Source organism: Gouania willdenowi, chromosome 17 (genome assembly GCF_900634775.1).
Source record: "Gouania willdenowi chromosome 17, fGouWil2.1, whole genome shotgun sequence".
Lineage (NCBI taxonomy): Eukaryota > Metazoa > Chordata > Actinopteri > Blenniiformes > Gobiesocidae > Gouania > Gouania willdenowi.
In genome coordinates this window covers 19,251,346-19,263,970 of record NC_041060.1, presented here as the reverse complement: position 1 = coordinate 19,263,970, position 12,625 = coordinate 19,251,346, and the positions used below count along the sequence as shown (strand labels likewise).

The following is a 12,625-nucleotide window of genomic DNA, read 5'->3' as shown; positions in this document are numbered from 1 at the left end:
CATAATCTATTTTAACTATAAAGTATCAGTTTCTTTAATTTCATTATACAATAACCTCACGTTTTCAGATGGATATTTTGTTTTTTTTCCTAATTTTTATTTTTTACCTGTTGCTTCATATGATCTAATGACTGGGCTGACAAATGTAAATATTCCTGAAAATATCAACCTTAAATGAAAGACTAATTCATCATGGGCAACTCATAAACCACATAAAACTACACAAAGCCAGTGTTTTATTATAAAACGCATCAATAGAAATTAAACAACAACAGGACTTTATCTATTTTATGACAGTAGTGAGTTTGTCGACATCTGGTGGAAATCATTAGTAACTGCATCTATCCGCTTCGACAAACATTGTGCAAAATAAATCTAAAAACGTATATTTTTTAATTTTTAACACTAAACAATCTATTATATCTATCCACCTAATCCTTTTTCACTATATTTATATATTTTTGTGTTATTTTTACACACTTGTTGACGTGTTTAGCCTCTGTCCGAGTGCACTGTGATGCACGTGAACGCGCCTGGAGTCAAAGGTTTCGCTCGTGCACTTCCGGTTCGGTAAGTTTATGGAGATAATGACGTAAAAAAAAAAAAATTACAAGAAAAAAAAACCCTCATAATTGTCGAAAGAAACGGTGGCTTAACCCGACTGTGTATCATATTTTTAGTTATTCACGTGTTTAACCTAAGATCAACTTGTTTTTGTTACAGTGTTATAGATGCACGGTATATTTATACATACATCCTATTATTATGATACATTAAATGTAATTATTATAATCATATTTATGTGTGTTTATTTATTTATTAATTTATTATTTGCACAACTCGCTCAAAGTTCCTCCGTTAATCAAACCTGTTGTTTACTTTCTGTACTTGTATGAATGTAGATCAATCACGTGTTTCCAGCTGCTCAAAAAAAAAAAAATATATATATATATATATATATATATATATATTTCCCTTGTGACGCAGCATTATCTTTACCCTCGAAAACACATTACATAACAATTCCATTTAAATGTAATAAACTAAAATATCCAATAAAACGGCAGCATCGGTTAAAGAGAAATGGAACATTTTCTAGCTTTTTAAAAAATAATAATAATTGTGATTTAATATGCCTGTAGATAATGTAGTATTGCAACCCTTCATCATATTTTATCTACAACTTTACAAATTATTCCTGTTGTCCCTGACTATGGGGTTTAAATCAATGTCCTCCATACCTGTCTCCATTAAAACAAAGCCTCAGCTTCACACACGTATTGCTGAGTAATAAAAGTGTGTTTTTCCTTCAGGCAGGGGTCATGTCCTCCCAGGTTAGACTGTGTCCGCTGCCCAGCGCTCTGTGTCTGTTTGACCATCCCATCCAGGTGAGAGCGAGTGGGCTGTTGTTCTGAGAAGTAGTGAAAGCAGCGACTCCTAAAACGATTCAAGATATGTCAAATTTTATATTTCGGTATTTCCGGGTGCCCGCCGGCTGCCCATTCGGCGTGGCTCTGGTCGTCTGCTGGGCGTGGGCTTCGGCTCCTCCGCTGGGGTCTCGGGCACTGGAGTTCTCTGGGCCCTCCCCTCGGGGGGTTGGGCGCGGGGGTGGGGGGTCTGGGGGTTGGGGGTTGGATCGGTGGCGTGGTGCGCTGGGTACTTGGCTCCTTGGGGCTTTCTCGGGTGTGTATGGGGGGGGCGATGGCTGCCTCTCGGCTTGGGATCTTGGGGGCGTTCGGGGGGCTGCTTGGCCGTGGGGTGGTCGCCGGGGGCCCCTAGATTGCCCGCTCTTGCTGCGGGCCTGACTCCCACTTCGGGCCCGGGGGCGGCTCGTGGGTTTTGCAGTGGCGGTTCTTGGAAATACATTTGTCATGGATGCACTGGCCTTGGGCTGTGGGATAACACTCATACTGGGCTCAACCATAGACACGTTGTTCCCAAATACCTGTTTTATGGAATTTCCACTCACTTCTTCCTCTGTTCACAGCCACCACCATTATTCCTAAGCCGCACACTGGTCACCAAACTGGCTTGATAACACAACAATAAGCACAATATACACAACCACAATTTCACATCGCATCACTTGAAACCTATCGACTACTCCCCACCCATTCTATTTCCTATCTTGTATCCCTCTTCCCTGTTAACTCCCCCACCCCCCTTCACCCCCTCACCTTGCTGTAACACTGCCCTCTCTTTTTTACATCCTCCCTTTAATAAAGTATTTCTTACCTTTCCCTAGGGAGGGCTGGTGATGGTCACAATTATGCAATGAAATAAATAAATTTATTTAATTGCAATAATAAAATATGCATTGCTGTTAAAAGATTGCACTTCTTGTAGTGTTAACCTTCGACAGCATGTGCAGACAAAGAAAAAAAAGAAAAAAAATTCTATTTTAGTGATATAGAAAATTACAATATTGCCTATATCAAGATATATCTATTTTTTTATTTTGTTACTTGTGTTTTTTTTTTTTTTTTAATTCTTTATTTATGAGTTTTTATATTTTGACACAATAAAACGTACAGAACATTGTAGAACAGGGAGTGACCAACAGATAACAAGTTTCTCAATTAAAGATGTCAAAGATGTATGAAAGAAGGACTAACTATAATCTACATTTTCAGTATGTAATTGGGCCTTTTTGCATTGGTGTATGTCACCCACTTATCCCAACAGGAGTCAAACCAACCATGTTTATCATGAACAAAAGCAGTCAACTCTTCCATCCTATAGATTTCCAATGTGGTTTCCCACCATAATGTTAAAGTTGGTATGTCCAAGGATAACCAGTTCTTAGTTATAGTTTTTTTTGCTTGCAACCAGCAAACACTTATCTTTTTTTCTCCAGTTCTGTGGTACACGTCCAAAAAACAGTGTTTTCATTTCAAAGGCAAATGTACAGTTAAAAATGTCCTGCAGTGTTTCATGAATGTCTGTCCAGTATTGCTTGATGAAGGGTCAGTCCCAAAAAATATGTGTATTAGGGATGTAACGACTCACTCAACTCCCGATACGATTCGATTCACGATACTGGGTTCACGATACGATTCTCTCACGATTTATTTTACAAAATGGGACTGTATATAAATGACTGAAAAATATTCCTTTATTTTTTTTGGGAAAATACTGTACAATTTTTCATTGTCAAAAGAATCCCTTGATAAACTATTCAAAACAATGCAATTTAACTAAAAGTAAATCTTGAATGAAATAAATAAAGGAATAATACAAATGAAGAAGAAGCTTATTTTTTAAATTCTGGTTCTATAGTAAACAATACAAAACTGCATAATAGTTTTTTTTCTTTTTAAAAGTGCAACTGAAAATGTATTTTGTGCCTTAACAATTGGACTTACAAAAAAAACAAAAAAAAACAGTCATTTTACTGTATTTAGGGCAGGTATTTGTTTGAACCAGCAGAGGGCGGTGGTACCACAGTGGTCGGTTGGCATGCAGTTATCTTGCAGTGAAGAAGAGATACTATGCTAGCAGACAGAGCTAATAGAAAAACGTGACTTTTACAGAGATATTCGTGTAATATTACAGAAATGCTTTCGGTGCTAAAGGGGTAAGTAATCATTTATGAATATGTTTAAGAGTAAAAGGCGGCCAGAAAGAAAGTATTAGCAGATTTCGCCCGCCGCCATGACTTCTGGTTACCTCTGCTGGTTAAAAAAAGTACTGCGATTCATTTTTCACAGCATCGATGTGAACCTTGATACCTATGAATCGATTTTTAACTGCCTTACGATTAATCGTTACATCCCTAATGTGTATGGTTTGCGCGTTGATTTCTACATTGTCTCCAGCAAACAGGGGTATTTCCGTCGTAGTGAGCCTTCTGAGCTGGAGTGATAAAGTACCTGATTATGGTTTTCCACCCAAACTCTCTCCATCTTGTAGAAGCAGTACATTTCCACTGAGATTTACATATCAAAATCCATTCATCTTCTGATATATTTATTCCCCCTTCCTTCTCCCATAACGCCTTGACATATGTAGTTGAGTGGGGTTTAATGTTTGTTAGACACGTATACAAACTTGAAAGAATTTTCTTATTGGTGTTTCCGTTATATACATTTCTAAACATTTTTATCAAATCCTTATTCGTCTCAGATGTCATTTTGATGTTTGTGTCTATGTAATGCCGTATTTGTAGATATCTATAAAAATTCTGTTTTTCTAAATCATATTTCTGTTTGAGTATCTCAAAACTCATTAATTCTCCATTTTCTATTAATTTATTTATCATTGTTATTCCTTTGGAACACCAGATTTTAAAACGTGAATCCAATTTGTTTGGCTTGAAGTCCCAGTCATATGCATACCATTTTAAGGTTGCAATATCTTTACCTAATTTATATTCTCTCACTACCTTTTCCCACACAGAGAGAGTGCATTTAACCCAAGGATTGCCTGCTGTGTCTATATATCTTTTAATGTTTGGGTCTGCCAGGGTAGCTTGAATTGGGAGGGGGAAGGTTTTCTCCGCAATAGTCTTCCATTGTGTGCTATAAGACACATCGCACCAGTTGATAATGGTCTTAATTTGTGCTGCCCGGTAATACCTTCGTAGGGATGGTACTCCCCATCCTCCTCTTTCTTTAGCCAATTGCATAGTTTTGAAGTTGATCCTTGGCCTCTTTCCACCACATATGTAACAGGATATCATTTTGTCCCACTCATTAAATTGGTTTTGATCAATTTGTATAGGTAATGTCTGAAACAAATATAGTAGTCTGGGCAAGACATTCATTTTAATGGACTCTATTCGTGAGTGTAGGCTAAAGAAAGGGATCAAATTCCAACATCTTGTGTCATCTAATAATGCCTTATTTAAACAGGTGTAGTTTGCTTCAAACAATTTGGATAGTTCCTTTGATATATTAACTCCCAGCTATTTTAGAGATTTGGACTGCCACATCACAGGGTACTTTGTAACTATTTCAGGGGGTGGGTGGTAATTGTATGAGAGGGTTTGAGTTTTGTTCATGTTAATTTTATATCCTGACAGTTTACTATATAATTCACACAGTTGCATCAATTCAGGCAATGAATTTGTAGGCTGTTTTAAAAAAAGTATGACGTCGTCAGCATAACATGCCAGCGTTTGCTCGTTTCCTTTAATAGTTATGCCTTTAATTTTTTGGTTCTGTCTTATGGACTGAGCTAGTGGTTCTAGATACAGTGCAAACAGGAGTGGAGACCAGGCACAGCCCTGTCTATTGCCTCTTTGCAGTATGAAACTGTTTGAGAGATACCCGTTAACTTTAATTCTTGCAGTGGTATTAGTATATAAGGCCTTCACTGTCTCAATAATTGTAGAATTAAAATTGTGGAAACCAAATTAGCCAGTTAGCTACTGGCTCGTTGCTAGCATTAGCTTCTCTGCTAGGCCCTGGTCTCCGTCACCTGTTCTCCTTCCGTTAATTCTTCCGTAGCCGTTCTCTGTTTTGTGTCTCTTCTACCCATGATCACCCCGTTAATCTCTGCCCTTTTCTCCACATATATTGAAATATTGAATACTTTTACGGGGTGAATAATCCAAATCTCAGGAGAGCTATCGCCTTATGCAGCCATTCGTTAGGGTGACGGCACCGGAACCATCTTTTTTACTTTTATTTTAACAATCACATAGTACAAATCACATCATACAAGTAGGATATTTAATATTATTCATAGAGTACAGTCAGTGTCCTTCTTTACAATTGTAGCATAATTCTGAGATATATATTTTATAGCATATTGTACCTTCCCCTTAACAAGCCACTCTACAGAACTCACTCACACGTGCTGTCCCTTAGAGGTGAAAAAAGGACAGTAAAGGCGTGGGCGTAATATTGCGGTTAACGGGAGGTCTTTTGGCGTTGGCTCTAGCAGCGTTCGTGCCTGGCACGGAGGCCATGGTGTGGATCAACGGCTGCAGTACCAACATGGCATAATACTCTGTTCTACAAACAGCAGCAGGGTGCTCGCACTGCTGCCCTTTGACATGAGTAAAATAGTCCAGATTGAGTAAACAGCGTGTATGATCAAACCACTCTAGAGGAGTAGAAGATGGAATTGATGACTTTTCTGCTTGAAAGGTAATTACTGTTGCTTGATTTACATTATGTTTGATTTGTAATTGTTACACTAGAACTCTGTAGTACTTGTGTTGTTTGTGTGCACACAGCAGCCTCCGTGTGAGCTGCTGTAAGTGACACCGTGTTGTTGCTGCTGCTGAGTTGTGTGCACATTGACAGAGAGAAGCGCTGCAGTAATAAGCTTGTTATATTAATGTGATGTTGCTGTCGGGCTAACGTTAAGCTTGTTAGCTCCTCTGAGGGAGGAACTTTCGAAAGTTTGGAGGCAGGGCAAGAGAGCAGCAGGGTCACCTCTGTGATGTCACTGGCAGTATAAAAGAGCCAGCTCTGAATACTTGACAATCAGTCTAGAAGCAGAAGGGGATCTCAGCAGTCATCAAGACCTGAACAAGAAGGACAAACGCCAGACCGAGCCAGCAACACACAATCCATTGGTAATGTAGGAACTGTTAAATTAACTTGTTAGCACTGGTAATGTGGAGTGGGATTTTGAGCGAGTTTGAGTAAGAACCAACAAAGACAAACACGAGTTGTGAAATCTGTGTGATACCTGGCCGAGTCTATTTGGAAGGCTGAAATCAAAGGTACAAAGACTTGGCATTGATATATTACACTCAGCCTTGGAAAGAACACAACACTAATAAAACACAGTGATTTGGATGAATTTGATTTGTTTCCTTTGTCCATTCAGGATATTTCAGGCTGACTAAACCACAAGAAGATGTTGTCCCAGGTCCGACTCAGACTGCTTCCCAGTGCCAGATGTTTGTTTGACGAGCCTGTCCAGGTGACAGTGACTGGGCTGAGGTCTAGGCAGCTGGTCTCCATCAGAGCCAGATCCATCGACCAGAAGAATATCACCTTCTGCTCCTCCGCCACCTACAAAGCAGATGAGCGCGGAGAGATTGACCTGGGCAGAGACCCGTCGCTCAGTGGGAGCTACGTGGGCGTAGAGCCCATGGGTCTGCTGTGGTCCATGACGGCCGACGCTGTACACAAAAAATTTCTGAAGACTCATTCATCAATACCGCAAGTGGTGAAGTTCTCAGTGCACGAGGAAGGAAAGGGCAGCAGGATGCTGGCAGAGACCACCAATGAGAGGCTTCTGATTGGAGACGGGGTCACCAGAGTCCCTGTTAGATACAAGCACATCAGGGGAGCCCTGTTTGTTCCTCTAGGTTTGTTTGACTAAGGCAGGGGTTCTCAATCCTGGGGTCGCGAGACACTGGGATGGGGTTGCCAGATGCCTTCAAGAAACTATCAATATTTTCTGAACAATCTGCAACTTTCATCACTTTTTCTTGCCATATTTTTGCTTCTTTTAATACATTTTTGCTCCATTACTCCCATTTCTGTCACTTCTCCATCAAATCTCAATGCCTTTTATGCACATTTTTTTCCACTTTCAAGACATTTTCAGCACTTACAAATTTTTAACCATTTTCTTAAACCAGGGGTGTCAAACTCATTTTAGTTCAAGAGCCAAATACAGACCAGTCCGATTAAAAGTGGGACACAAACAAAGCTGCAGTTTGTAAATTGTTTTGGGTTCTGTTCGGTCAAAAATCTATAATCATTTTATTATATTGTATTGCATATTGTAATCCAAAGTGTTCTGAGTGGACAGTGAATCTTTTCTCCTTCTCCTGGTCCTGTAAGTGAGCTTTAGAAATACAGGAGTGTGACGCTAGACTTTGGTTAATCAGAGATCTTTCTACCAAAAGGGCGATCTCATGAGTGGTTTTAGGCGTTACTATTGGCTGTTTGTTAAAAGTCATTGTGCGTTCTCGATCTGAGAATAGGTACAGTCCCATGGCATTATATTCAAGCTGAAGTTTCTTAATGTAGCTTTTGGCACAGCGGTTACACGGCAAAGCAAGAGGAAAAAAGAAAGACAGAGGTGGAGAAGCAACAGAATAAAGGCACAAACGTGTTCAGGAAGAACGCTGTCTGCGGAGTTGGTGTGTGTGGTGGGCTGCGAGTGATCTGCTTTCATTCAGTGCAGTCCGCACAAGATAAAGTTCCAACATTACTAGTCTGTATGGAGAAAACAGTCCCAAGGAGTTCCACAGTGGTGGTGCACAAGAAGACCGGTGAGGTTAGTTCGGTAGGGAAGGGGGCAGCGTGGAGCGCCTTACAATTCTACATACCGCAGCTTTTAGAGGTGGGAAAAACAAACAATTTCAACATTAATGTGCCCAAGTTTGCACTTCCAGTTATAAATTAGACATAATGTATGAATTTTTTTATTTTTTTTTAAAATTTCAGATAAAATACATCTTTTATAATTTGTGTTACAGTCTTTTCCTCGTTGTTTTTGATTTGTTGTCTTTGTTTCAGGACCAGGTCCGTTTCCTGCAGTCCTGGATCTGTACACTTTTGGTGCAGATCTCTCAGAAAAAAGACCCTCTCTTCTGGCCAGCAGAGGGTTTGTTGTTCTGACTGTAGCGCTGCACAACGACATGTCAAAGGACATTAATGAGATCCATCTAGATTACTTTGAGGAGGCGGTGGAGTTTTTAAGACAACAAGACAAGGTGATATTAATGTTCTGTACAAAAATGTTAAATATGTTAACTCCCTATTAACTCATTGGACAGGGCTGAAAATTAAATTAAGCTTAAAGCTGCTACCCATGATAACTTTTTATTAGAATAATCTATATCCATAGTGTATGCCCCATTGATAAATGAATTTAAGATTATTTTCATGAAAAAAAAGAGGTAAATGGTAAAAAATTGCCGCATGAAGTTTGTTTTCATCTTCACTGTTAACACTCCGTCTGTTGACATTTTCACACTTTGCATTGTGGGATGTGGAGTCAGAGAACTGTTTTTACTTCCTTCTGATATCTCTGGGAATACTGGGAACAAACCAGAATAAAAATGGTGTCAAGAGAATCAATGTCCTCTTTGTCTAGCGAAGAAACACAAGAAATCACAGTTAGAATCAAGTATTGAATTGAATTTGAATTTTATTTCAGCCGGATTCGGAAAACCAAAAAACAGAACTAACAACACTTAGTTTCTCAATAATCAGCCGAAAGCTTCTACACACCTACCCCATCACAAAAAACACAACAAGGCTAGATCATACATACACATGCATGTACATAATATTATACTATTTATTTATATTATTTGTTTGTGCAATATTTAAAATAATAATATTCTCTCACACAATATACACCTTTTATTATGTTTATTGAGCATTAATATATTTTATACCATTGCCTACATATTATATAATATTGATGTCCTAGGGAAAATTGATGCTCTTCTTTCTTATACTTAGTATACTAAATGTTCAAAAAAAGAACTAAACTAATTGTTGTAATACTTGTGTTCCTCCACAGGTGGGCAGTAAAGGAGTTGGTGTAATGTCTCTGTCTAAGAGTGCAGATCTAGCTCTATCTATAGCTTCCTATCTGTCAGGTGTGGAGGCCACGGTGTGGATCAATGGCTGCTCTGCCAACACAGCATTCCCTCTCTATTATAAGAACACACAGCTCCACCCTCCTTTACTGTTTGACCCAAAGAAGCTGAAACCTGTTGAGTCAGGGGCGTTCAACTGCAAACACTGTGTTGATGATACTAAGGCTGAGAAGAACAAAGCTACCCTGATCCCCATCGAACAAGCCAAAGGGCGTTTTCTCTTTGTGGCGTCAGAGGACGACCAGAACTGGGACAGCAAAGCCTACATGAATCAGATGGTGGACAGACTGAGGCAGCACAGGAAGGAGAACTTTGAGTGTTTGTGTTACCCTGGAGCAGGACACTATCTAGAGCCACCGTACGGGCCGTACTGCAAGTCCAGCATCCACAGCCTGGCGAGGAAGCCCGTCCTGTGGGGGGGCGAGGCCAGATCTCACGCAGCAGCTGAGGTTCACCTGTGGACGAAGGTCCAGGACTTCTTCAGGTCCACTTTAATGCATAAAGCTAGACTCAATGAAGCCAAGCTGTAAATGCTGAGTCAGCATCAGGTTTTCTGATTTTATTTTCAATGACAATCTTGCATTACTTTAACGTCTACAATTGTTAGTTGATCTTAATTTTTTGACAGTCATTCACCATCATTTCCTCACCTATATTCCTTTGGAAATATTTGCTGTGATTTTTGTTTAATAACACGTTTCAGACCCAAGGCCCGAGGGTCAAATCCGGCAATTTGGAGCATCCAGTTCGGCCCACAGAAGAAAGTAAAAATGACAGAGAAAACATGAAACATTGTGAAAATGAAACTCAATTTTTGCTGGTGCTCAGTTTTCCGTGTGCTTATATCACATGGTGGCAGTCACTTTTAATGTTAAACTGTTGAAAACACTCAAAATCCTTCAATTTTCTTCAAATAATGACATTTCCCTAATTAAATAGAAATTTGTCAAAATCTTGGAAATTTAAAGCGAAGATCCTGTTGCGACTGATATCTATCACTTATTGCTCGGATATGGTCGGTTTCTTACATTTTTTGTATTTTATGTATATGTAGAAGTGCAAACTAGGGCACGATAATGTTGAAATTACTCGTTTTCTTGCGTAAAATTAGTAGCCCACTTGAAATCATCATCAAACTGCTCCGTATCTGGCCCCTGAACTAAAATGACAACTGGTTTTCTATCTATTGAAGCTCTACATGATTAATACACTGGTAAATGATCTATTGAGATGTTTATCCCATAACAATGACGTTCAACAAGAGAGACAAACATTTTTATTGTGACAAAAAGAAAAACTAATGATCAACAATAAAGACAAGCTCTCACCACTGACGTGACAGTTTGACACAAACAAACCTTCATACATTAACTTCAAAACCCAAGAAGGTTCACGTGAGGAGAAACTGTCCTGATATCAGGCTGATTGTTATCAGGTGTTGCATCGCCACAGGTGAAATCAATAACTAACAAACTGGGCAGTTTGAAGCCCAAAACAACTCATTTTAATCTCTGCACTAGAAAGATGAGTAAGGTTAAAGTTGTCATGCTTTTTTACTGTGTTATTAGTCATAATTATGACAGATAATTCACATTTTGTCCTATTTTAAAACTTTTATTTGAAATATATATATATATATACCGGTATATCTTTGATTCCTACTTATGAACTGGGGAGGTGCTGTGAAGCATCTTATCCAAAATCTTTATATTTGTAATTTATATTTAACAGAAGTAAAACAGTCTGAAAGCATAAAAACAAAAGCTTTCTTTCTTCCAATCAATATTTGATTGTAAACATATTGTAAACATACACTTGCAATTATTAGTGTTCATTAAAAAAGTACGATGGAGCATTGTAGTCAGTAAAAAAAAAAAAATCTGTTTTCCGAATTTCATAAAAAAAATCCGTTTTCCGAATTAATTTTATTAAAAAAAAATCAGTTTTCCGAATCAATTTTTAAAAAAAATCAGTTTTCCAAATTAATATCTTCTTAAAATCCGTTTTCCGAATTTTTCTTTTTTTAAATCCGTTTTCCAAATAATTGTTTTTTTATATCCGTTTTCCGAATTTATTAATTATTATTATTAATTATTCGGAAAACGGATTAAAAAATTATTAATTTAGAAAACGGCTTTAAGAAAAAAATAAATTCGGAAAATGGATTAAAAAAATATTAATTCGGAAAATGGATAAAAAAAATAATTCGGAAAACGGATTTTAAAAAACAGATTTAAAAAAATATTAATTCGGAAAACGGATAAAAAAATTCAAAAAACTGATTTTTTTTTTTTTTTTTACTGATAATGCTCTATCGTAAGACATTGATTGATCAACAAAATGACTTCATGTAATCACACAATACATTTTAACAATACATATATAATTATATGTGATCAATCATTTATTTACATGGCTGAAGAAGTTAAAAAGGAACAGTAATGGAGTTGAGTGAGTGGCTCAATGTATCTCTGTCACTACTGTAATTGTACACTGGGTGTTGTGCAGAGATGTAAAGAGTACTGCTATATCCTACTCAAGTAGAAGTACTGTCACTTGATCAAAATTGTACTCCAGTACAAGTAAGTCATATATAAGTAAAAAGTAGCTTGATTAAATAGTATTCAGTTTTTTGTGGTTTCACAATGTCCATTGATTTGACATTTTTTTTTAACTTACTCAGTAATGGTTGTGTGTCGAAATGTAACAAATTGAATTACTTATTTTAAAACATACTTAAGTACAATTAAAATTACTGATTCAGAAATATACTCAAACAAGCAAAAGCACCCATAACAGCAACTCAATACAGTAATGTGAGTACTTGTAATCCATTACTTTCACCTCTGGTTATATTTCTCTGACGTGTCTTTCAACAGCCTCTTGTTTTACCCAGTTTTATAGAAAATAAAATAATTTAAAACTTTAGACACAGAAGTAAAAATATCAACAATCAACCATTTCAGCCTATGAATTAGATGAGATGTCACATTTGAGGAACTCTAGGATCTTGTGCCACATGTGAACTTCAGCTGCAGTGTGAGCCTGAAGGCTCTCCACCCCAAAGCAAAGGAGATCTGGGCCGTACGGAGGCTC

General features: G+C 37.9%; 1 protein-coding gene across 3 annotated transcripts; it reads left to right on the top strand.

The window, feature by feature from the left end:
- Nucleotides 1–1,037: 1,037 nt before the first annotated feature.
- On the top strand, nt 1,038–10,754 carry LOC114479795 (acyl-coenzyme A thioesterase 2, mitochondrial-like). Of its 3 annotated transcripts, none has more exons than XM_028473653.1 (4): nt 1,038–1,388; nt 6,787–7,273; nt 8,436–8,632; nt 9,451–10,754. In XM_028473653.1, the coding sequence occupies exons 2-4, from the start codon at nt 6,817–6,819 to the stop codon at nt 10,057–10,059; spliced, it is 1,263 nt and encodes a 420-aa protein (XP_028329454.1). In that variant the 5' UTR covers nt 1,038–1,388; nt 6,787–6,816; the 3' UTR covers nt 10,060–10,754. The 3 variants fall into 3 exon arrangements, with proteins under 3 accessions (XP_028329454.1, XP_028329455.1, XP_028329453.1); XM_028473654.1 differs by lacking the exon at nt 1,038–1,388 and adding an exon at nt 3,428–3,577; XM_028473652.1 differs by lacking the exon at nt 1,038–1,388 and adding an exon at nt 6,259–6,679.
- Nucleotides 10,755–12,625: the final 1,871 nt, after the last annotated feature.

Coding starts and splice junctions, on each gene's coding strand:
- LOC114479795 (XM_028473653.1), top strand. CDS start 6,817: ATGTTGTCCCAGGTCCGACTCAGACTGCTTCCCAGTGCCAGATGTTTG. Junction 7,274..8,435: donor AGCCCTGTTTGTTCCTCTAG/GTTTGTTTGACT, acceptor TCTTTGTTTCAG/GACCAGGTCCGTTTCCTGCA. Junction 8,633..9,450: donor TTTTAAGACAACAAGACAAG/GTGATATTAATG, acceptor GTTCCTCCACAG/GTGGGCAGTAAAGGAGTTGG.